The sequence below is a fragment of the Chelonoidis abingdonii genome, chromosome 24 (genome assembly GCF_003597395.2).
Source record: "Chelonoidis abingdonii isolate Lonesome George chromosome 24, CheloAbing_2.0, whole genome shotgun sequence".
NCBI lineage: Eukaryota > Metazoa > Chordata > Testudines > Testudinidae > Chelonoidis > Chelonoidis abingdonii.
In genome coordinates this window covers 13,374,006-13,400,081 of record NC_133792.1, presented here as the reverse complement: position 1 = coordinate 13,400,081, position 26,076 = coordinate 13,374,006, and the positions used below count along the sequence as shown (strand labels likewise).

Genomic DNA, 26,076 nt, shown 5'->3' with positions numbered 1-26,076 from the left:
CTAGTGAGCCCAGTCGTGCAGCAGGCTTTGCCAGTTCAAGCAGTAAGCCTAAGCTTTAGGAAGGTCAGCTTCAGCAACCCTTTCAGGTTTAACAGTACAGAGCTTTGGCTATCCCATGGATCTCTATCACATCCCAGCTGTATAAATAACACCCAATGCCATCCTCTTAGACATACTAAAGCCAGGCTTTATTTTTAAAATAAAAACAGCAGTAAAGTGGAAGGTTTTTTCTCTGTTAAAAGAATCCGAAAATAAACATTTCCAGCAAATATTGTATGCAAAGGGCTCTCCCTTTAAAGCTGTTCTATCTGGGTTTGCGTCTGGCAGAGCGTCTACGCCCTGCTGGGGTTAGATTTGCTGCTTCTCCTTTGGCTGGAGAGCAGGTGTCTGCCTCTTTCTCTCTGATGCTTGCTGCCTCCTGTTCAGAATCCCCTTTGCTCACTAGGTACTGGGGTCTGTCTGTACCATCCCTTTGTCTGGTTTCACCACTTTCCTCTTCCTTACACATACTGTGTCCCAGCAACTCCACTGTGACACTGTCTTCATCTAGGAGCAGGCAGTCTTCACTAGTGGTGGGGGACTTGCTACCCTCATCCTGACTGACTTCCTCCTCTATGACCAGGGCGCCACATATATCAGTCTCACTGGTTGGGCTTTCACCCCTTCTCACAGAGGGGCCCAGCTCACTCTTATTCTCTAGAGACCCAGAGGTTTGTTCTTTTAATGCCAATAATTCTGTATCTTCTTCTCCCAGGCCGTGATGAGTATTCATTGTCTCAGCTTCATCCTCTGTTTTAGCAGGTGGCTGCAGCTGCTCATCCGATGACTGGAAGCCCGAGCCACGGGAGCACATAGAGGCCTCCAAGTGTGCTGCTGTAGCATGGTGCCTTGCTGCCTTGTATCTCTGTGCAAAGGAAAAATGTGTGAGCAATAAATGGCCTGAGACATTACAGGACAGTTTCAGCTGGTCCAGGAGAAACCTGCACAAAGACAGTAGCGAGTGACAGACTGCAGTGGCTGGCTTAATCTCCAGACAAAGCACAAGTCTATGGCTCTCTTGGGTGGGCTGCTGAAGGAAGGAGTTCATGCAGCTACAGGTCTGCTCCTGGCAAAAAGTGATGGTATTAAGGTTTTATTCCCTCTTGGATTTGCTAATGTGGAGGGATTAGGTAGAATGAGGCTGGGGATACAGAGCTAGCACCAGACTTTAATATTTCTTAATCTTGAACAGAGATGATACACTCAACTGGGCTATTGAGCTAAGTGAAATCAAGAAAACTCATCTCAACTACTGACTGAATCTAGCTTTGGGGGTGGGCAGGAGACAGGAAGTCTCACCCTCCAGCTACACAAGACTATTGGTTGTTTTCACTCCTTACAGGCATCTTAAAGGGGAATAACTAGATTAACACAATTTTGCTGCAGCTAAACACAATGAAATGACAGTGTTTCCTTTTGCACTTTGCTCATCTAATCAATGCAATTAGACTGTCTGCTCATTCACTTTCTGCTTCTTTTGCAAGAGCTCCAAGGTTGGGGGGGGTGGTCTTCAGTAAAATTATGCTTAAGGGGATGTTTCTAGGAGAGGATTTTAAGCAGCAAGTGTCTCCACTTGCAAGAGTGCTCCGACATTCATGAGATAGTGAATATAGGCCCTATGTCAGTAAGATGGGTTCCTAAACTGAAAACTCCAGGGAGAGATCAGCAAGGAGGTTAAAACTGACACTGCAACTTCAGGAAAATAGTACATAAGAGCCACATGGGGCCAACCTACAGAAGTATAACTATGTATAACCATGGGATCCTAAGCCATGGGATTCTAAGCCACCAAGGGATTTCCTCCAGTGTGTCAATCAGTCTGGAGGCCTTTACTTAGGGTACGTCTACACTGCACGATTATTTCGAATTAGCTTAAACCGATATTACAAAACAGATCTAATAAAATCGGTTTAGCGCGTCCACAGTGGGATCCCGAAATCGATTGTTTGCGTCCATGGTCCAAAGCTACCATCGATTTCAGGAGCGGTGCACTGTGGGTAGCTGTTCCTCAGCTATCCCATAGTTCCCACTTCCGTGTTGAGAGCACAGTGCCTGATGGGGCAGAAAACACTGCCCCGGGTGGTGCTGGGTACAGCCTCACCCCTCCCTTTGTGAAGGCAGCAGACAACCCTTTGGCGCCTTTTTCGCGGAGTGCATTGAGCAAACGCCATAGCACAGCAATCTTTCCCTTTTTTTTTTCACGTGGTGGTGGGGGGAAATAAACTGAGGAGCTGTTCCCTGAACCACGCCAGACACTGTGTTTGAACCTACAGACATTGGGAGCTCAGCCAAGAATGCAAATAATTTTCAGAGACTGCTGTGGACTGTGGGATAGCTGGAGTCCTCAGTACCCCCTCCCTCCCTTCATGAGCGTCCATTTGAGTCTCTGGCTTCCCGTTACGCTTGTCACGCAGCGCTGTGTATCCTGGAGTTTTTTATTCAAACGCTTTGGCATTTCGTGTTCTGTAACGGAGCTGGATACAACAGATTTGTCTCCCCATACAGCGATCAGACCTAGTATCTCCCGTACGGTCTATGCTGGAGCTCTTTTTCGATTTCAGACTGCATCGCCAGCCGTGCTGATCAGAGCTCCACGCTGGGCAAGCAGGAAATGTAATTCAAAAGTTCGCGGGGCTTTTCCTGTTTACCTGCCCGCTGCATCCGAGTTCAGATTGCTGTCCAGAGCGGTCAGTGCTGCACTCTGGGATGCCGCCCAGAGGCCAATAACGTCGATTTCCGTCCACACGAACCCTAATCCGAGTTATCGCTATCGGATTTAGTGCTACTCCTCTCGTTTGGGAGGAGTTCCGAAATCAATTTAAGGAGCCGTTTAACTCGATATTAATGACGACGTCATGTGAACGGATATAGCGTTAAATCAGTATATCGGCCATTAAACCGATTTAAAGTCGCAGTGTAGACCTGGCCTTAGAGAGGTGGTGATCGAGACTTCCAGAAAGACTATGGCACTAAGTAAACAGCATGGGGCTCCTTCTCTTCCACAGAAATATGAGAGAGATTGGTGATGCTAAACTTAAGCCCTGGAATAAGGGGCTTGTACTGAACCCAACAGTTTAACTGGACCATTCTATTCAGGTTCTTTTACTGAGCCAGCACGCTGTCTGAGCTGTGTTATGGTACTTGGCCACTGAAGGGGCTGCATTAACAACCATTTGGTACTGAGGACAAAAGGTAAGTCCTCCCTGTGATCTTTCCTGGCCCCTACAGAGTAAGTACAACTCTTGTCACTCTTCGAATAGAGCTCCAGGTAGCTCCTGCTTTTGGTAGCACAGAAGAGAAGCATCAGGAGGCTCAGTAAGTCCTAATCTTTTAGGTTAGCCGGTCCAAGAGTTTGTGTCTGCTGACGCTCCTGGTGCCAGAGGAAGAGAGCCCCTTCTGTATGGGGAGAAACAGTTAAAAGGCCAAGTTGTCTCCACTGGCAGACAGACACTTCAGTACAACTAAACATTTTTCACTTACCAGCCAGAAATCTCTCATGCACTCAAAGTGAACTGAATACATGGTCAGCACCCCACTGCTGCCAGCCTGATGGTGCTTTTGTCTACCCCACAAAGCTGCCTGAGTTTAATTTTTAATTAAGTTAAAGGGTCCACAGAGGGGTTTGCACTACTTTGTCTGTTCCAAATTGATTTAAGCTAAACCAGAATACAGCAATTTAAACCAGCTTAAGTATCCACAAAGCATTACATACTGGTGTAACTAAATCAGTTTAAACGTCACATCCTAAACTGCGGCAACTCTTGTTGACCAAGTGCAAGGTAGCTGTTTCCAGATTGGTGCCTCAGATGCAAGCAGTTTGCTGCTAAGCAGCCTCCAGTGTGGAATTCTGGCCAGAAGTGCTGTTCACCCCATTTGAAAGAAACTAGAAGACATTTAATGCAAAAGACCATAACAGTCTTTAGGCCTCTAACCAGCAGTATGCACAGTCCAGGGAGTAACTGCTTCCAGCTGAGATCACAAGATCAAAAGGGTAATGGCTAGTTATAAATGGAGACCAACCGTAAATATTTGTAGAAGGTCAACTCCTCCCAGTCATACCCACATACACCTGGAGTCAGCTAACTTCCAACCACTTCATCAAATATCAATGAATTAGCCCTTAAGGCCATCCTCACTATTTTATAGATAGGAATGGAGAAGCTAAGTGACTTCCCTAAAGTAACACAGCAACTCACTGCCAGAAGAGAGGAAATCTGACTCTTAGTCCCCTAACTACTAGACAACACTTCCTTCCTGGTACCCCAATGGGTGGAAACAGGAGCATCTCCCCGGGTTCTAAGGGTGGTAGGGAAGAACGCTCACTGCTGCTCTGCTAACTCATTTTGTAACAAGCAGGAAGAGGGACTGTAACTACATCAATCTGAATAACTTACTGAAGCAAAACATGGACAAGGGGGACTGGTTCTTTCATTCCAGAGGTGATCTGTACAGGGAATGGGTGACCCAGAGGAACAGCTGCAGCTTCACCTGCAAAGATTTTTAAGAACTGCCAGCACACATGGAACACTTGTTTCCCCCAGCTCTTGGTAAAGGTAACAGGGATAGAAAGGGGACTGTTAACTCCTTTGCCAGCCTAGTGAAAGGTTAACCTGTCGGAAGACTAGCAGAAAAGCTCCACGGGACACACCATGAAGAAACTATGAATACACAGGAGGAGAAATGAGATTTTTGCTGAAGCAGGCGTTGGCCTGAACCAGCAGAGGAAATGCAAAGTGGAATTACCCCCATCCCAGGAGTCAGGAAATGCCACTTCCATACATAAGACTCAGGCAATGGTCATTGAAGGGGGAAGGAAAAACACTACAGTGCCTCAAGAGCAGCCTGATAGGCACAGGTCACAAAATCTGATTACTGCCCTTCGTGAAATTCGAGCACAGAGAGGAGGTGGCAAACTCAGGTCCATGCATCAAAATTTGCGAGAGGCAGTGGAGGAGTTTACAGCTGAAGGCAAGGGCCATTTCTTTGTGTGGACTAGATACAGCAGAGAGACAGCATTAACTGGCTGAACTCTGTGCCAGCGAAGAGCCTCCAGACAAGCTACCAGAAGCTCCCAGGTTGCTCCCTAGTCCCTGCTGACCGACTGAACTCTCAGCAGCTTATGGATTGGAGTTATCCATCTTCTAGAACTGGCCTGGAATTTCATTTCTACCATTTTAAAGGTGAGTTTCCAACTACCTGTGCCCTGTATAGATGTTACCTATATGTAATTTGAGTGTCAGGGCCTATTTCTGGTATTATGGACACTAAAGCTTCACCTACACAGATGCATATCATTTCCTGCTCTCTTTAAAAGGAGCAGCCTCTTCTTGTCTAGTCCTCCACCAGCTTCACCCATTTGTACTTGCTAAGGGACCAGAAAAGTCCCAGCCTGAATCAGGGATTGCATTTCAGAGGTTCAGTTAACGGATCCAACATTTGCTGGGGAGATGGAGGATTTCCAGCTGAGAATGGGCAATGGCAGCCGTTAGCAGTAGTTAGGAAGCAGGAGCAGAACGGTGTCTCATCTACAAGGGGAGTTGAAGACAAGCAGAGAGCATACCAGATGAAAGCTGTGGCATGACAGACATAGTGCTGGACACTGAGGACAATAGAAAGGTGCTGAAGACAGACAGCTCAAAGAGAGGAGGTACTGAAGGAATAGAGAAGACACACACAGGGTGACAAATGCCAGGCCATGCAATTGCCAAAGGGGTCTAACCTGAAAGTTCTCAAAATGCATCAGGGACTTGCAGTGTGTGACCCGGGCACCGGAGTCACTATGGTAGAATTTGTGACACAGCCTGCAGAGGTAACCTGCGACGGGGACCAGAAAATCCAGGCCTGCAAAATGGGAGGGGAATGGAAATCATAGATCGCATTGAACAGAACTCCAAAACAATAAGAATGTTAAAGGGGAAATTAAAAAGAGTTTTGCTTCTGTTAATTGTGGATTTTCAAGATCACTTGCTGAATATCTCATTTTACCACAGTACAGCTGTGGGCTGATATTCAGAGAGATCAGGTTGCCAAAGAAAAGAAACTACATAGCATAAAAAAAATACAATGAAACTACAGAGACCATATGACCAGCAGTAATGGGCTCAATCCAAGCAGAAGACAGCAGGTACGTAAGAGAAACACAGAGAGAACATTCACAGCATTAATCATTATTCTGTCTGCCACATGATAGTGGAAGGTTACAGCAATGTGGAAAACTGGAGTAAACAGAGATCTCCCTGTGCACAGAGCAACTTCTGCTGGTGCCTACGCCCAAGCCCTCCTCACAATGTGTAACTTTCTGGGAAAGATTTTAGAAACCAAAATCTGAGCGTCTTACAGAGATTAATTAGAGTGGTGGCTAGAGAGAGCACAAAAGAATGTTCTGGAGGCAGTGCTGCACCCGAGCTCAGCAACTTGTCTCTTCTGATCAGATACTAGTCTAAAGCATTAGTTCTGAAGAATACAGAAGAAAGGCCTGCCATTCAATCTCCTTTCTGACATCACAATGTGCTGACCTGGCTCTTCAATACAGGAGAGAAGCATCTCTACTGAGGCTTCAGTTCCAGGGAGTGTTCTGAATGGGGCACTTGAGCTCCTCTTTGGGGCATCCCTGATCTAGTAACTCTGCTTTCTACATGGCTTGTTCAGCACTTCACCCTTTCACACTAGCTCCTTCACCACTCCACAGTTGGTCGGTCCTCCTGGATGAGATCAAGGGTTCTCAGCCCCACCTTTTGAAGGGCAAGAGGCCCCTGCCAAACCCATTTACAGCTTTGACAAATGGCACATGCCTTACACTTACAACTCAGCAGATCAAACTTCATCCCTTTTCTCCAGAATCTGCTAACCTTCACTGGTCTGACATGGATGCTGGAGAGAGTCCTGCTTACGGCTGCCAACACGCTCTTGTGCAGAGGCCCACCCCCCTGCCATACAATGGCAGCCTCTGGCCCCAGAAGGCACTCTTGGATACACTGCTTGTCTGGGTTTGCTTACCATAGGGGGTATCTGGACAGTATGTCTCATTTCCTTCACAGTCCACCGGAGACTCTTCCTTCAGCCCAACCTGAACGAGATATCAAGAGACCATGTCAGTGCATGGAGTCCCCAGCCTGCAAGGACCGTCTACTGGGGCTGCATCCATTGCTCAGCTCCCCTCATGGGCCTTTAACCCTTTCCAGTGAGCCTGGGGGCAAAGCTGAGGTCCAACATGGCAGGAAGGGGCTTTTGTTTCCTATTATCCCCTTCCTACTATAAAATACACCCCTTAATTGTGTTACCATTCAGTATTCAAGGCATCCTGCACAGGTTACATTAACAGTATAGTGTATGGAACAGATTAAATCCAGACACAAAGACCAACTATCAGGAGAAAATTTCATTAGCAGGGTTAAAAACCACCACCTGTATTTAAGGCCTGAGCTACCTCAGCTGTGTTCTTCCCACTGTTAGTTGTTCTTGAAGCAGAGAGCTATTTCATCTGGAGAACGCTTCCCAAGATGTATCCATTTGTGGGGTCCAGTTAGGAACAGAAGAAAAGCTGCTAATGGATCAGCTAAAGCAGAATGGTGGAGAGTGAAGTGTAAACTGTTTTGCCTCCCTTGTCAGGGTAGCCAGGATCTCTCTAGCATATGAAGGGCTCCCCTGTATCACTAATGGAGATCAAAGATCTTGTCACTCTTTGCCAAAAAGCGAAATCAGATTTCAGAGTATCTTAGATAGTCCCCTTCTTGTCCTGTCCTCTGGGAATGGAGTAGATAAGTCTCCAGAATGCCCTGAGCTCAAGTGTTCCTGACTGACTGAGCCATTAGGATCCAACTCAGATAATACAGCTCACATAATACAGCCTTCCATTTCTGTTATCATTGTGCACCTGCATGGTGATGGGATCTTCATTCTCTGTCTGCACCACCTCAGAACCTTCCTCTTCACCAATTCCTTCCTCCTCCTCCTCCTCCTCCTCATCTTCAAAACAGCCAACAGCATCAACTGTGATTAGCTCCTCTGAGTCTTCTGGCCCACCTAGCTCCTTCTCGCCCAGCCTCACCTGCCAGACACAGAGAGGAAAGATCAGACCAGACTAACTTCAGCACTCACATAATGTCCCTCTTGTTGATGGAGGACGACTGGATAGGACTCCTGGTGGAGTCCGGGACTGCCACATTCTGGGATGAGCAGATGGCATTACTAGAAAGCAAGAAGGCTATCATGCCCCCTGTCACACATACAGTGCTCAATTATCAGTCTGCTCCTTCCAGTAGTATTGGAATGCAGTCAGGAAGGAGAGGAACCACTCGACAGGAAAAATGATGCATCTCTTCACTGGTTTGAGACAAGTAGGACATATGCATACTCCTCCCACACATCCCAAGCATAGCCACTTCTGTAATGCAGCAGTGCTTCCCCCCAACCCAGTTCACATTACCTCCTTGGCCTTCTGCTTATGCTCAGGGGACTTCATGTGCTCTACAAACTTGCGAGGGGTCTTGAAGTGGCGGCTGCAGACAGTGCAAAAGGGACGGAGAGAGCGTTTGGCCAGCTGAGCAGAGAGGGATGAGAAGATCTGATTGGTTAAGACAGGCACTACTTTGTTTCAATTAAGCTGAATTTAAACAACTTCTCTCTCAAAATCATGACTGAATCTAGAACAGTCAGGCCACCTTCTTACAGCAGGAGACAGGGGCATCCTGGCATACATGTGTCCACATTCCCAAGAGGTGGCAAATGTGTGGGGAGAGCAACGCAGAAAGGCTCTGGTTGCTCATGATCTTGAAAGATCTCATGGCACTTGTCCTATGAGATGAGGTAATTAACACTAGTGTCCTGACCAGATTCCAGCTTGGGTAATTCCAGACTGCCTATCTAAATTTCCCCATGCAGTTGAAAATAATCAAGGAAAGAGCCATGCTGCTATCATACCTCTGGACAGACAGAGTTTAATAGCAAGCAGGGCCTGTAGTAGCCATAATTGGAAAACAAAAGATGTGTTGCTAGTCAGTGCCAATTTGCTCAGCATGACACCCAGGAGTTCCACCAGCACCAGTGTGCAGAAGCCCAAGAGAACTAGATGCATAAAGAGATCTGTCTAGAAATATCCTCATCGCCACAGTGCAATGCCCCAGTGTATTCCCTCCAGCTCACTCCCCTGCCTCTAAGGATAAATGAATGTCTTTTATCACTCAACCTCCTTTGTAAATCAGGGCGGTAATTTGTTACCTTATGTTCTTGAGTCCTTCGATGTTTGATTAGATCCCCTATAAAGTGTATCTGGCAGGTGTTACACCATCGCTGCTGGGTCTCTCTGTGGTGAGAAGAATGGCTCAGAAAGAGATTCCCTTGTGTTCCCCAGGGAACACTGCTTTTGCAGTTCTGCGCGCTCTCACCACCTATTGTGCTTTTCCCTCCATAGACTGTTTCAGTTCCTATCTCTCCCACCTTTAGCTGGTTTGGTTTCACTCAGTCTATAAAAACGCACCCATCACAACTGTCCGTAGGCTGATGAACTGCATTAAAAACTACAGTGTGACAAAGGCAGTATAACTACGCTATAGGAAGCAAATGAATAATTTTCCCCAAAGGGGGCTACCTGCTGGGGTTAAGGCCTAAGAGTACAGATGGGCCTTGAACTGTACCCTGAACATAGACACACTTAGGCTGGGTGGGACCAATGCAGAGGCAAGTTCTAAAGTCAAGGACGTTCAACATAAAGCCCTGCCTCCCTGTGTTCAGATCTAGGGACTGCTGGCAAGAGGGTCCCAGTTGAAGTGTCTTAAGCATTTCTATTAGACCTTATCCAAGATCTGATATATGCAGTGACATGGACTCTATTAAAGGCCAGCCATAGAGACACACCTACCCTGTCCATGTCTGATTAGGTCTCTTTTCACAAAACACTGACTAAACATAAAAAGTGAATGCTGTTTTTACTGCTTTGGGATTTTTCTTCCCCATTTCTGTACATTCTGAGAACAAGTGGGGAAGATGTGACAGTTTTACTTGTATCCAGAATTTTAATCTGTTTTTACAGATTTGTGCTTTGCAATGTTGGTTTCTGGGATGATAGGGACACAAAGGTATTTCTAAAGTTCCAAGCACTGCCATATCTAGGTACTGGCCTAGCTGGGATCAGCCCTCTTTACCCTCCACCTCCAACATACTGATACATACCCATCTTTCTTAGCCATCAACGTCTGCTCCTTCACCATGGGCAGCAGTGAGACAAAGCAGACATTACTCATGTGCTGAATTTCCCCAAGTCGCTGCTGGTGCTGAATTCCAGCCATGTGGGATTGGAAATTCTAATGAAGGAGAAAATCCATTTAGATGGACTCAGAATTAAACGAAAAATAAAACAAACACACACACACAGCTGGTCAATTCAATTCCATTCCCTCTACTGATCGATAATATTTGGAAAGCTTAAGAACATGGCTTTCTGTGAATTAGCCAGCACTGGAGCTTTAGGATGTTAGCTTGCAAGCTCTTGGGAGGAGTGATTTATTTTATTTGTTTATTTATAGGCTTTTCTTGGCCTCTTGTCACCATCGTGCCTGATGTCTTGAAAACATGTCTCATGGTGCAACATTTTTACCACAAGTCCCTGGCCATGCAATTCCTTCCCTTGGCCCCCAGTCCCAGCCAAAATCTAGTGTTTATACCTGCTGGTTGCAGCAGTTGGTCTTGCAGATGTAACAGAAGAATTTAAGGACAGACTCAGGACTGGTATCAGCTGTGCCCAGCTCACAGGTCCACTGTCCTGGCTTCAGGGCTGTGGTGCTGATAGCTCTGCTCTCACTGCTCTGCTGGATAGTCACTTTCAACGAGCCCCCCGAACTCAGCACCTGCCAGAATGAAAAGTCAAGAGAGTCCAATCTAGAGGAGATCTTTAGGGGCTTCTGATGAATAAAGGGTTTACCTAATTTCCATACCACCTGGAAAAATGCATTTAAATGAAATGACATGAGATTGACTGACTGAAATTTAAAGTTTTATGTATAGGGCCCTACCAAATTCACAGTCTATTTTGGTCAATTTCACAGTTGATTTCAGCTATTTAAATCTGAAATTTCACTGTATTGTAATTGTAGGGGTCCTGACTCAAAAAGGAGTTGTTGGAGGGGGAGGAGTCACAAGGTTATTGTGTGTGTGGGAGGGTGTACTGCTACTCTTACTTCTGTGCTGCTGCTGCTGGTCGCAATACTGTCTTCAGAGCTGGACAGCTGGAGAACAGCAGCTGCTGGCTGGGAGCCCAGCTCTAAAGGCAGAGCCACCACCAGCAGCAGCGCAGAAGGAAGGATGGCCTGGTGTGGTATTGTCACCTTACTTCTGTGCTGCTGCCTGCAGAGCTAGGCCCTCTGTCAGCAGCCGCCGCTCTGAAGGCAGCACATAAGTAAGGGTGGCAATATTGCAACCCCCCTAAAATAACCTTGTGACCCCCCATGGCTTCTTTTTGGGTCAGGACCCCCAGTTTGAGAAATGCTGGTCTCTCCCATGAAGTCTCTACAGTATAGGGCAAAAGCACACAACAGGTCAGATTTAATGGTCCATGATGCGTTTTTCATGGCAGTGAATTTGATAGGGCCCTAGTTACAGGTACGCACACAGTGTTACCATCACTGTGCTTGGTCCACAATCACTTTCATTATTAAAGAAATTAGTTGCTGGATCTTCCAGCACAGAAAGTCACTCCCAGGCCAATGTATATTTCTATGCTCACAGTTCTTGAGTGGACCCTAGACATATTACAGGCTGATCCAGTTATTGGCGACTACAGTGCTCCACAGTGCCAGCTGGGGAACTCCCATAGCTTGTGCTTCCCCACCACAGAACTACAGGCTGTTCAGCACTCCACATAATGATCTAGGCTGTAATGTAATTCCTTAACAATTCTGTATGCGTATTGTCCTGTCCACATATAAAGAGACACCCCCACTTTGGAACAGAGGTGTCACTAGCCATGGCAGACAGCTATGCACTGGCAGAGCTGGACACGTCGGATCTGGCCTGGAACACAGACAGGCCTTTAGGTGTTACTTTAATCATAAAACAACTATTAGCACAGGCTCCCAGTCCACAGGTGCGTTTCCCTGCTGGCTCCAATAGTGTTATACCTTGGCCTGCTTCTTGCCAGTCCACTTTCTGGAGTGCCAGGACCCAGCTAGCCTCTCCCTCCTGCTGTAATTTCAAACCATAAGGTAGCTACCAGCGTTCAGCTCACTTCTCAGGAATGGCAGGGAACGAAAGGCATGCTCTCCATCTGCTTTAACTGCATCCCTCACAATCTCTCTACTGACTTCTAAACTTTCATGTTTATCCTCAGTGATTCTACAGCCTCCAAAACAGACCTGCTTGATGGGGACGACTGTTCCCCTTCCTGGACTGGGCTGAGAGAAGCTCCTCTTGGGAAACTCAGACATTTAAGAGCCATTAATTAATCCTTTAATGTAAATTTTAAAAAGAAAAAATCCACACACAAGAACCTGCCATCCTTCCAGATTAGTATGAAAATCTTTAAATTAGTCATGACTCCAATGGCCAGCATGTAGCATGTGACCTTTTAACAGGGGTGCAGATTTACAATAATTAAAACATTGCCACAAACTACTGTAATTTAATCAGAGGCAGACCCTGCATAGCAGCTTCCTTCCACAGCACAATGCCACACCTGGGCCACTGACATCAACCCCAGAGCTGGGAGACACTTGATTTTCAATCACAATGGAGATCAGGGTAAAATTGACTCTTTGGGGAAGGGAGACATTCTGAGCACATTGTCCCTTTATGCGAAGGACCTGCCTGCCTGCCTACCTACCTCTGGAGCTTTCAGTTCCTCAGAGAAGCTTCTCTCCTTGGAGGCATCTTCAGTTGTATTCTCCCTCATACTGTCTGGTCCTAAAAACAGAAAGATCCTTTAGCTGGATTAAAACTAAACAAATGATAGAAAAACCAAGAAACAGATTGATGAAGTCTGGAAGCTTACATCACTGCAGTACACTGATATTACCCTAGTTTCACAGGGCCTCAACCTGGTTTTCATAGAGAAAGTCTTTGTACAACATGGAAATTCATCCCACTGTTTGCATCTGGCTGTTCAAAACAAATTGGAAGCCCCTAATTTAACTGGAAATGGGATAACTACTGGGGCATATTCTTAGGTTGTTGGTCCCAGTATTACTCTTCCTTCACTTTTCATCCTTGGAGCATGTTTTTGAAAATATTTAGGGCATCCTACACTGAACATTGTAGGTGTAATTCCCAGCTCTGGCAAGACACACACACACGCACGATCTGCTCCAGACAGCATGCTAAAATAGGAGTGGGGCTGTAAAGGTGTGGGGGCTCAGGCTAGCCACCCAAGTACATGCCTACTATCTCAGACAGGGTTATATTCAGGTAGGTAGCCCAGCCCACACTTATTTTTAGAGTACTAGCATGTATATGTCTACCCAGGCTGGGAATTACATCTTCCAGATGAAGTGTAGATGTACCTCATGTGTTACACCATATCTCTAGCAGGAGGGAACCTACAAATCCACACAACTCCATCAGCAGGCTGGGGGCTCCATCCCTCACGTCGGTCATAACCCCTTACCATCTGCCTGGATTTCCATGCTTGACTCCTCTGCTTCCTGGCTGCCTGCAGCATGCTCTCTGGGCACTTCTTCCATACTTTAATTAAAATGAAGAGAAAAGAAGAGAAAAGGAGAACAAGATTATCTCCCATGTCCAAAGCCAGGAAGATGGAGAGGCTTAAGCCAATACACAAGGTGGTGTTTAAACCACAAGCCAAGGAGTTCAATCTACAGCATTCTTAATAATCAAGCAAAAACCTGAAATCTCAAAAATAAGTTGATAATATTTTACTGTTGCAAATGGTATTTCTGGTGACGCTCCAGCAGAACAGAACAAGAAGGGGCTCCATAGCATACACACAAATATCAATCATACCTTTAAAAGCCACCCAAAAGAGCTTGAATCAGTTGTTCAGGAATAACTGTCTTAACCTGATAGAAGGGTGGGGAAGAGGGCAGCCTGGAGGTTATTCACACTAAGGGGTTCTGGGATTCATTTCCTGCCTTGGCTGGTGATCTGCAGGACAACTGCAACACTCACCTGTTCTAGGGATAGGGGAAGATTAAAACTGAGGTCAGGAGACCTTGTTGGTAGCCAAGCAGGGATTTTCAGGAGTTTTGTCTCACTGAGATTTCAGTTTCGTTGACTATTTTCCTGATATATTTTGCATTTGATCGTAGTGGATAATCAATAGCTCTAAATAACAAACCCTGCTAATAGGAGCTAGCTTTGTGTTTCATTATTGCCCTTGGTCTGATTCAAGGAGGGGAAACAGGCTCCTGAAGGGATTGCTAAGAATGAGTCACTGATCTGCAGAATGATCTGATGCAGATTTCTTTCTGATTATATGTCAGCACTCAGAATTTTCAGCTAGGTTTTAAATATGTCCTTCTTTGTAGGCCAGACCTACATTCCCACCTGTGACACACTTCAGTGCACTCTGAACTCAGTAACAGTATGCAGTCTGCATTAGGATTTAAACACACACTCCATAATTTAGCAGACTGATAAGTGATAAAGTAACTGGGTTACACAGCTATAAATAAATAGCAAGATTTTGACACTGCAGACAAGGACAAAACAAGAGTGGCTTATATTATCATTATTTGTTAAGTGTTGACAGTGTGCTCAAAATCCTAGACACACAGATGGAGGGACAGCTCCATAGGGACTCTAAGATCAGAGACCTAGAGGAGAGGGTGTCACTTTTTGAAACTGAGGAGGAGGCAGCATTATATTGATACTTGTTACCATTTATGGCTCTTGTGGGAGGACATGGGATTTCAAGGAGTTGAATGAAAAGGGTGGTTTCCTGTTGCATTGGGATAAAGAAGTTGTTCCAGGCATATGGACAGTGCAGAAGGCAAGAGTGGGAGAAAGAAATGAGGGAGCATGGCGGGTGGCATCACTGGCAGAGAAGGGGAGAGGTGGGAAGTGATAAGAAACAAGAGCAGAAATATATGTAGGGTAGTGCTGTTCAGAGTTTTGAAAGGGAGGTTTAGAACAGTAAACTTCATTTGTGCCAGAGATTCATCATCAGGTCATTCTCAGATAAATAAAAACACTCTCTAAAGTTAAACTATGGACTCAGTTGCAGCAGAACCTTGCTAATCTGCACTCCATACATAAGACACACACTAAATCTGGTAGTCTCTAGCCACTGCTCAGTAAAAACTTAATAGAGTCACTGCAGCAAGGTCTCCTATCACTAAAACTTAACTTTTTATCCAATTTATGCAACAAAACATTGATTAATACACTGCAAATTATTAGCATAATTAAAACCAAACTACATTTGGCAAATGGATGAACAAAGTATATGGGGTAATGAGTCAGCCTTTGTTTTAATTACATTTACTCACTGTGTTGCTAATTCACAAGGCATCCCCAAATGCAGAATAATATTTTGCATTTCTATAATGCTGTACAAACATCAAATCAATCCTACAACATCCTCCACAGAGTTCTTTGTTAATCTCTAATCTACTGACGAGGAACCAGGAACAGAGAAGTGAAGAGATTTGCCCTTGGACTACACAGTGAATTGGTAGCAGAGAACAGATTAGGTTGCAGAAGTCCTCACTCTTCATCGCTAGTGCATATTAGGGAGCTTCTAATGCACTTGAACAGAAATAGGATTTTGCAAATAAATTCACTTTGGAAAAAAAGTTATCAAATCAACATCTAATAATTCTTATTCACTCCCCCAGCCCCGTACATGTATAACGGTAACAGGTCTGAGCAGGATACAGTTTGGAACAGCACAGGCTACTTGCTGAACTGTCCTCCATACTCTTCCCACCAGATGGCAATATGACATTGCATGGTTCCTGGTTTAGCAGTCAGGGGCAGAGCAGGGAGCAGAGAATTTGCAAGACGGTCCTTTATATTATGTGTCATTCCCCTCCACCTTCATTCAAATAATATCAATTGTCTGTGTCTATACATGCTGAAACAATATATGGATCCAGGCAACGGAGGGGCTCAGGAAGTGTCATTTTGTAGCCTGTCTAGATGCGGTCCATTGATTCATCTCTCTATTCATCATCTTCGTGGCTATGACACTTGCAGCATCCTTGGACTCGGCAAGTGCCCTGAGGTTTTTTGAGTCACCCAAAGCACCAGAGATATTTCCCCCAAATGCCGGAAGTCAGGCTGCCATGGTAGTGCTCCATGTTACTGAGAATACAGCAATGGAATAACAAAGCATTTCTATGGCCTTTTCAGGAGAAATTACCTCTTCAGTCTCTTTGCTGCAGGCTCAGTGTCCAGTATGGATTCTGCTGGCATTTTTGGTTCTGCAGGGATAAAGAAAGACACGTTACCTTAGCAGAACAAACCATGGCCCATCTGATTTGATCTCCTACCAAATGGCCTATGTCAGATACAGTACTTTAGAGCAGATGATATGACTATAAAGCACTTGGCCAGTTCTTGCTTTGAGAAGGGTGGAAATGGATCACTAACTCAAGAGCTTAGTAATGACCTGGGAGATGGAGTTTTATCTGTAGAGGTTACTGCTGTAAGCCTGACCCAGAAAGAGAGATATGAACTTATTACTAACCAATGGTTGTTTGAGTCTTAGTCCAATGCCAAAGGGCCAAGAGCCCACACCACAAAATTCCAGTACTACACATTAAGGTCAATTGTGAGACCTGTCAACCTGCTCAGTGTCCCTGTAATCAAAATCAGTTTTCCAGTGCATTTGAACCAGAAAATCATTCGTTTATGAGGCATTCATATGGATACAACCTCACTAGATTTGTATGTTCTTAGATTGTAAGCTCTTTGAGGTAGGGCGCATATCTTCATGTCTTTGTACAGTGCCTAACCCAATGGTGCCCCAGTCCCAGTAAGATTCCAGGTATCAACATGGAAACAAGCATCCTATTAAACAAGTCTGTTTCTTTAACAAATTGGTTGCAAGTGGGTTCCACCTCATACAAGTTTTAGTCTATGGCTGCCATGCTGAGTTCAGTGCTGGTAAGGCAGCATGATAGCTCTTGTTCCAAAATTATTTCCTTTTCTCATCCCACTCAGGAGGATCTTCTATACTGAAGTGACTTACTAGACAGGCAAAGGAACAAGTAACCTTATCAGAAACAGGCACCAGTGGGGAAAAGATCACAGAGTATCAGGGTTGGAAGGGACCTCAGGTCATCTAGTCCAACCCCCTGCTCAAAGCAGAACCAATCCCCAACTAAATCAAAGATGAAGGGGATTATAACATGGGAGTGGTGTAATGCAACAAGGAATGTTCCTCCTGCTCCACAAGAAGTACATCGCATACATCATCTCAGTAATGCATACAGCTTCCACCTGATTAAATAAGAGATATGGAGCTGGTTTGCAAAATCAAAACACCTAGCTAATGGCATAAATGAAGCCCAGTGCAGGAGGCTCTGACTGGAAGCTATGCCAGATAGGTTCATCTTCCAGAAATCCCCTCTTGCCGTAAGCAGCTAACAGGAGACTAAAGCCATCTCCTGTTTTTGCTGCATCAATATTCTAGAGAGATTTCTTGAGCATGTTCAGAAGATTTTGTTTCATTACAAGGACCTCTTACCTGTGGGTGAGGAATTGTTCTGTTCTGACCCAGCCTGGGTACCTTCTGGGATTTCAATTTTCTCTTCAACTCCTTGTGCCTGAGATGAGGATGCCTGGTCCAGTTCCCGCTTCTTGTCAGGACCCCTCTGGTAATCCTGCAATGAGCAAAGAGTCTCAGACCCTGCTCTCTTCTCCTTCTCAAAACTCGGCAGAAATTCCAATACTAGACAGCCTGACGGTTTGTCTAAGACTCTCCACCTGTAAGCAACTGAAAGTGGATGAACAGAGCTCTGTACATGGATTCCAAACTGCAGGCACCCACTGACACATTTCCAGGATTTTAATGGAAGCTGTGGCAGATCCAGGATACTTCAGAAAGGCTCATGCAAAACCTGCCTGGGCTGGAAAGAAGAGCCCCAAATAACTACTCTTCCTTTTCTCTCCAAGCCAGACCCAACCAGAACGTTAGACTAAGCCAGAAGCTCCAGTTAAAATGGCACTGAACGCTGGACTAGGTAACACAAAACCTGAGGCTGAAACAGAGGAGAAATCCTGGCCAGTTTAAAAAGGACCATCTTCAGTAGATTCTCAGACAAATCTGAATTCAGACCTGGGGAATGGATTGAAGAGGAGGAGGAGCTGGGGATTTGTACTTTGCAATCGTGTAATACCTTTCACTGAGAATCCTAAAAGGCTTTATAAACTTTCATCAATTAAACTTCACAACATCTCTATAATCAGGTATTATCCAGATATAACAGGTGGAAAAATGGAGGCAGCGAGAGATTAGGTGACTTGTTGATGGTCACAGCGAGTCAGCACACAGCTGGGAATAGAAGCCAAGGACTCCCAACCTTCCACTCTATTTTTCATGGTTCAGGCCAGTCTCCAGGAGGAGTGCAGCCATGAGGTTTTTGCTAGAGAAAGGACATGGAGTGAAATCCTGGCCCCACTGAAATCAATGGCAAAGCTCTCAGGCTTCAGCTGAGCCAGGATTTCACACACTGTGTTGTAGTTATTTTGAGGTAGATATTTCTAAATGCTCTTAATATTTTACTATTTACCTAGAACTAATCAAATGAATCCTAGTACCCTAGGACAGGAGGGGTCTACTGGAAGAGGATGGGGAACTCACTACCAGTACAACTGGGATCTCTGGAAATGGGCTGGTTTGACCAAAGAGCTTCTATGTCAGCAACCTGGTACTAAATTATTCTTTTTTCATTCTAATCCTCCTGCATTCCTCTTTAGTGCCCCACGTGCAATATGGCCAATCATCTTAGCAGGCACCAGCCAGCAACAAATGAGAGCTAGTCTCCTAAGATCTGGAAATCACAACCTCACCTTACGAAACATCCGATTCTGCCGCTGGAATGGAAGGCCTGGGAAACCCAGCTGTGCGGGCTTTAATGAGACCCCGACAGGTGGTGGCCCCAAAAGGGAATGTCTTGTAGCCTGAGGGAAAAACTGTTGCAGAGCTGGGGCTGTCATGTTAAATCCTCGTAAGTTTCCTACAAATGCAAACATATATTATATCACTCCCATGTAGGGTGTGCTCACCAGAAAGAAAACCCTCAAGTCATGATGACTGCAGCGAGGGGTAGAGCTTAGAGGACTCTGTACCTCCCTTTCCATAGGGAATTGGTATCAGTAATTTTGTTTTGCTGGCCGGCTTCTGCTTCCCCCAACCACCCCAAAGATCTCACTCCATCATTGCTGCCATGTGGAGACGGGTTAGACTACTCAACTGTTTATAATTGTTACTGCAGGCTAAACTCACTGGAGTGATTATTTGATTAGAACACACTGTCACCCATCTTTAAAGAAAGACAAGATCTTGATTTTGCAAATGTTCTTTGTAGAAGAAGGAACTTCATCCCACAGCTTGTGCAGCCAACAGTTCAAACTGATCTGGATGCTATCTTTTTTTTTTTGGTCAGAACAGCAGCAACAATTGGAGCATTTCATTTAAAACATCATTTTACTTTTTAAACAAGAGATTTCATAGGCCTCTCTGCCACTAGATTTATCATGCAAGCTCAGCATGATAAACTAAACCCAGACATTTAAGATGCTACCATTTTCTATCATAATGTTTTGTCTTTTGAACAGTTTTTTTCAGCAGAGCATCCACCTGAAAGTGCTTTATAGCCAGTAGGTAAGTATCAACACTTTCCGATGAAGGCAAGTCTTACCATTCCCATTTTACAGATAAGGAAGCAGAGACGGACTTTAGAGACAAAGTTTTAGAAGTAGCCTATTATTTTGACTGCCAATCTTTAGCTACCGACTGCTTGATTTTCACCAGATACCAAAAATCCATAGCTCCCACTGAAGTCAATTTGAGCTCTGGATGCTCAGCACCTATGAAAATCAGGCTATAGCTGTCTAAAGACAGACATTCAAAATCAGAGCTCACTTTTGAAAATTTGTACATAAGTGACTAGCCAAAGGCCACACGATAAGTCAGTGGCAGAGTCAAGAGTTGAACCTAGGAGTTCTGACACTCAGCATCATGCTGGTATACGTATGACCCTGGTATAATGTACAAAGGCTGCGACAACACAAGGAATTCCTCACAGATTTAAACTACTTGTCAATTACGCTGTGGAAAAAAAAATATCTTCTTGTAAGGAGATTTATCTTAATTTTGAACAGAAATCTATTTGGTAAGAAATGGCCTTCTGTTCATGGTTTAACACTTTTATTAGAATTGCACATCCATTTAGACTCAGAAGGGCATTTCTTCTTTCCCCACTTCCATTGCTGAAACCACAGGCTTCGATTGAATTATTTATTCTCATGTTTCTCAGGAACTGAAATACCTGGGCATCAGATACTCTCACATGTAATCCAAACCTGTAAGTGACCACAAAAATTCAGCTCGCAAGTACAGTCGCATTGTTCAGTATGGTCTTTATTACACATTTAAATATGAGAACGCAGAGTGTCAAAAACGGAAATCACAGATACTAGTTCCAGCTTGCTAATAAGGTAGGGATAATACTCTACCTCAGTTCATTAGTCTGGACATTAAAACACCTTGTTCAACTGGTATATCCAGTTTGTTTCAGATCATTGGACATTTCTATTTTAAATACAATTTTTCAATAAAACCTTCACCTTTAGAAAAAAGATATGCTACTACTTAACATCAAATTTATCTGTCATCCTCCTTTCACATTTTTGCTGGGCCCAAGCTCTTTTCAATCACACAAACATACATAAGAAACTTTAAAATCAGCACTAACTTCAGATTAGAGTTTGTCCCTTACTGCCTCAGCTTTCCTCAGCCAAACAGAGTTCTTTAGATGGCCACTGGGGTCATGAGACAGCATGCTTATTAATTAGCAAGGGAAAACAAAGGGCATGATAACAACATGCAGAATAAACCTTCATATACAAGAATCATCCCTGGTCTAGTTTTAAGTTAAATGATCATTCAAATTAACCCAGGTACCTTTTTCTTTGTCAAAATGGCACTGGTAGGTTAAAAATAAAAGAAAATACAAATAAATAAATAAAAAGTTCCTCACCTGCATTTCTAATACCTTATATTAACTACAACTATTACTGGAGCAGCCTTGTAAAGTTGTTTTGAATACTTACCAGCCCATGGACAAAAAAATCTATCTACCTGGGAACCAGATGATGGAAGAAATAGTGATTTACTCCAAGCAAATAGAATTCCACCAAGCTGTTTCTTAAAAATTTACTTTTCCACTTCTATTCCCTTTCTTTCCCCCCCTTCTCTTCACTGAGCTTGGAAGACAGACCAACCAATCAGTTTCACTTTCTGCAACACATTTGTTTGGGTTCACAGACAATGCAAGTGACTACTGAAATTCAGACAAAAACTATGATTGCTGTTTAATATATTCACAGAAACATTTATATTTGCCTTAAGCTTGTAAAAGAGAAAGAGTTTTACCACCACCTACCTTTACAGTCTAAACCACCTCAAAAGATTCCCATTGTGAAGTCACAACTTCCATCTCAAATGTTGCTCCTGAGCAGTTGAAAAACTGGATTTTCAACAACTGAAGAGCCTCTGAGATTTGGATTGGGGCAAATTTGAAAAAGAACAGTGCAGAGGAATGGAGTCCCAAAGCATAGAGGACTCCGATGCTTAGAGAGGCAATATCCACTCTATGACTTCTCTCCCAGGTTAAGTGAGGGTGAAGGGGTGACTAAATAAGTGCAATGAGCATCTCCAACAATGACAGTACCTTGCATCTGTTGCATAAGCAGAGCTCGCTGAAGCATTGGATTGGCATTGAGGAGTGATGCTTGATTCGTTGCCCGTAAATTCAGCATCTGTTGCTGTTGTGGTGGTGGCAAACCCCTGGAAAAGAAGGGATCATCAAACACTTAAAAAAATGAAAACCTATAGAAAAATGTAACCTTCAAATTCACTCGTCTCTAACAAGCACAACACAAGGAGCAAAGGACAAAAGTAACACTGATGCATTTGGATTAAAACACTATTGTATACATTAACATTGTATTCCCCTTCCTTCCCTCCCCAGTGGGTACTCCAGGAGGATGGATCGTCCATTACAAAATTTTAGGTCTGCAGCTTTGCCAGGTTTAAGAGACAGAACCTAAACACACATAAAGGGTAACGCCATAGCTTAAGGAAGTTCAGTAGGGGACTGCAGGTCTACAGACCCAGGCAGGCAGGCAGCTGATCACTAGTTGAATTCAACAACTCCTCTTGATTCTTAAAACATTTTCATCGTCCTAGGACACTACTCAAAATCCACTACTCCCACCCAGAGGCAGTCCTTATGGGTGCAGTTGAACCTAAATGTGAGTGTTGGGAAGTCTGGCAGTAAACTATGACTTTCATATTGAAAGTATGGGCCAAAAGGAAGAGATGAGAGGAGTGGGAATACCTGGGAATGGGTGGAGCAGCAAAGTGTCAGTCTGGTTCAGGGGACTGAAGAAATTGGCATACATTACCCTAGATGATTCTCACATGCTCTAAAAATAAGTCTGACTGCACTCCTCTCAACCTCACTATCATAATTTATGAGCCAATATTAATGTACTTACCCCACTTCTAAAGATGCTATAAATATTATGAAGCCAAAAGCACTTTCTGTAGGGGTGGGGAAGCCTATTCAGTGTTGGCTTTTAAAGCTCTTAAAGGAGAAAGGCTTGATTATATCAGAAAACTCTTCCTCAAGCCTTATGCTGGTGGGCACAAGTGCTGACATTACACATCATCACATTTTAGATTGGCAAGTCAATGAGGTAGCTGTGAAAGCCCTTCAGGTGTGCAATTCACTTCTGCACATCATCGTCCTCAGCCCAAGCCACCCCACTTAGAATATTTTTTATTAGGAGATCATTTGAATAAATAGATGGATATTCTCAGTATAGTGCGTCACCTTTTAATAATAACAGATATTCCCAGTATTATAGGTCATTTACATTTATTTGAAGAGAGATTTAAATACTTTCCCACCCTTTTTCCTCTTATATTTCCTTTGTAATAGAGAGGTTTCCAAACATACCACAATAACATACTCATCATACTGATGCAATGGTGGTTGTGATTTAGTAGTTAAGAAACTTCTTTTCCTCCTTACATTTCCCCCCCTTTAGTCTTGAATGCCTGCTGCATAAAGTTCTAGAAGAGAACAGTAGCGCCTAAATGCATTGTTTACCTGTTTCTGTAGTATATCTTCTATCTTTGGTCATAGTGGGCAAATTTCCTTGATTAGAACTACTGTCTTCTCTCTTACACACTAGGTGAGCAGTTTCACTCTTTATTGTCCTCTTTACTGCTTGTGTCTGGCAGACACATGTCTAGATTTGTCTTTTAATCCAAATCAAATACAAAGTCACAGCCTCAACAGCATGGGGTGCAATTGCACAAATATCTGTGCTTATATACAATCATCACTTGAATGACATCTTACCACATGTTCAAACTGAATTCAATAATCCCACCCTTACACTAACTAAATAATCATATACACATAATAAACAAAGTTATTTAACCAAAAGGGAGTTGGAGCCTGGTAATATAGTAAAATCCATGCCCCTATTTAAAAGGTTCAGTAGGACATTTTTGTAAGTTCTAACAGGTAACATTTTCCTCTAGATTCCCCACTTTTGAACAACAATCAGCTCTTCTAGTCTGATTGTTGTTCACCCACCTTTTATTGATTTAAATTTGGACACTTTGACTCTATAGCATTTTATTTTATATGATCTACACTATTATGTTTTACTTGCTCTCAGGTACTAGGATGAGGGGATCAGAGAGATACCAAGGTGACAAGCACCTTAAAAATACCATAGGCACAGAGATTTTTAACAGTGCAGTGCCTCATCTGTTGCAATGGAGAGAAGTAGCCTTTAGACATTTAAATTGTAGTATTTTATACCTGTCTGGTGCAATGCCTGATTTGGAGGAGCTGCACCAAGCAGGAGCTTCCTTCACCTACTGCCTCCTCAGCACAAAACTAAGGATGAGTGTTCTGGGCAGCACCCTGATCCCCACCCAAGGGCTGGGTAGATCCTTTATTACTGTTGCCGACAGTGCTACTGCAGCTTCTTGACACCCTTCCCAGCACATGCAGACAGATGAGCTTCTTCAGCTGCCAGACTCACTAGGGGAAATGGAGACAATTCGTGCCCCTCCCACCCCCCATCCAAGGCCCTTATACTCCATGCTCAGATCCCCTTAACTCCACCCAGGCTCCTAAACCTCTGCATGGATCTCCACCTCCCCAGGCCCCTCGCACCCTGGCAGTGATCCTTTCACTTCCCCCCACCTGGGCCCCTTTAGCCCTGGCACTGATCCCTCTCCAAGGCCCCTGTACTGATCCCCCTGCACACATACAGCCCCATGCTCTCCCCCCTCTGCCATCCGGGGGCCGCGGGCCGCCCCCGCCCCGAACAGGGGATGGGGAGAGCTGGCAAGGGAAGAAGACATTAAACCAGCCACGCTCAGGCTTTCCTGGGCAGGGTCCCCAGGGCCAGGCCCGCAGTCCCCGGCCTCGATTAGCGGCGCTTACCGGCCTCCCTGCTGCGAGGGGTGTTGATGCTGTTGCTGGAGGAGGTGCTGGAGCTGCAGGAGCTGGAACTGCTGCTGGTTGAACATGTCTGGGGAGCCCCACGCAGAACGAGCCTGGGACAAAACGCAGGAGAATGAGGGAGGCACCCGCCGCCGGGCTTCTGCGTATTAACCCCGGGGCAGCCACTGAGCAGGGACCCGCCGCCCTTTCATTCATTCACGCCCCCGGGGTCCCCACATGCAGCAGCCGGGGTGGGGGGGCTTCTAGACCCCACCCCCTACACATCCCCCCTAAAGTGGCGCCTGCGAGCCCGCCGCGCGCGGGTTTGCATTACAGCCGCTTCCCGGAGCGGCGGCGCTCCCGCGGCACCCACCCGGAGTTTACAATTCTTGACAAACAGCCTCCATCTTACTGCAAAGAACAATAACCACCTGCTGGTGCTGGAGCCGCTGCTGCCCCTGCCCCTGCTCTTCCCGGCGGCTCAGACTTCTCAGCGCAGCCTCGCTGCACCGGACCAGCCCGCTCCCGAACTAGAGCGGAGAAAGGAAGCCGGCGAGCAGCCGCTAGCTGCAGCGTCGGCTCCTTCCGTAGGCCTGGAGGACCCACTGCTGCACCTCTTCGCCTTCCTCTCAAAGCTCATTCAGCTGAGGGATTCATTTGTCTTCTCCCATTAGGAACAAGGGATTTTGCTGCGTGTTTCAGTGGGACATTTAATATCTTCCCTCCCCATCTTCCTGAAGTCTCACTGAAATTGCCCCAGGCTGGGCTCCTTCTCCTTGTGCTCCACACAGCCCACAATTAGAAGTAGGGTCTCTTCCACACAAGCAAGGCTGGGCACCATCTGGTCAGGGGCTGTGGTTAGGCGAATTGTGTAAACGGCTAAAAGGGGAAGCAGATGGTAGCCAACAGCTTTTTTTTTTTAATTTTATTACAGTCCAGGGGAATCCTTGGTATCTGCTGCAGATGGCAACTGTCTCACTGAGGAGATGGAAAATCCCTAGCACTCACTGGCAATTTGTTATGGTCTGATCTCCACAAACTTTGCCATGAGAAAATAGTCTTTTGGTGGAAAATGAGATTTTTGCATCATTCTTGTGAGAATTTATTTTTATTTACAAGATTTTCTAGCAAGTTTAGGTGCTTTCTGGTGGCAGGGTGAAGCAAACCTTTTCTGTGGTGTGGCAACTGTTCTAATAAACTCATGTGAAGTATATGACCAGTATCTGAGACCTCTGGCTGAAAGAAATGCTGTAAATTCTCATTTTCTCTTAAGGCCTGGTCTACACTACGCATTTAAACTGATTTTAGCAGCGTTAAACTGATTTAACTGCGCACCCGTCCACACTACAAGGCCCTTTATATCGATATAAAGGGCTCTTTAAAT

General features: G+C 44.9%; 1 protein-coding gene and 1 long non-coding RNA gene across 4 annotated transcripts in view; one reads left to right on the top strand and one right to left on the bottom strand.

Moving 5' to 3' along the window:
* Window positions 1-166: 166 nt before the first annotated feature.
* On the bottom strand, window positions 167-25,432 carry CIZ1 (CDKN1A interacting zinc finger protein 1). Its single transcript, XM_032797655.2, has 16 exons — window positions 25,124-25,432; window positions 24,693-24,805; window positions 21,888-22,003; window positions 19,003-19,169; window positions 17,678-17,813; window positions 16,349-16,409; window positions 13,631-13,707; window positions 12,851-12,930; window positions 10,698-10,880; window positions 10,207-10,337; window positions 9,256-9,340; window positions 8,465-8,578; window positions 7,913-8,086; window positions 7,036-7,105; window positions 5,759-5,880; window positions 167-904 (listed from the first exon to the last, which is right to left on the bottom strand). Exons 2-16 carry the CDS (start codon window positions 24,776-24,778, stop codon window positions 305-307), a joined length of 2,202 nt encoding a protein of 733 aa, XP_032653546.1. The 5' UTR covers window positions 24,779-24,805; window positions 25,124-25,432; the 3' UTR covers window positions 167-304.
* The window catches only part of LOC116835130 (uncharacterized), a 28,340-nt gene continuing 5,425 nt past the window's right edge, over window positions 3,162-26,076 (top strand). Inside the window, exons 1-3 of one of the 3 annotated variants that reach the window (XR_012654833.1) lie at window positions 3,162-3,231; window positions 18,756-18,860; window positions 19,771-20,515. This is a non-coding gene — a long non-coding RNA (uncharacterized LOC116835130). Of the gene's footprint in view, window positions 3,232-18,726; window positions 18,861-19,770; window positions 20,516-26,076 lie in introns of those variants that run through there. The other 2 variants (XR_004376129.2, XR_004376128.2) reach the window with 2 other exon arrangements.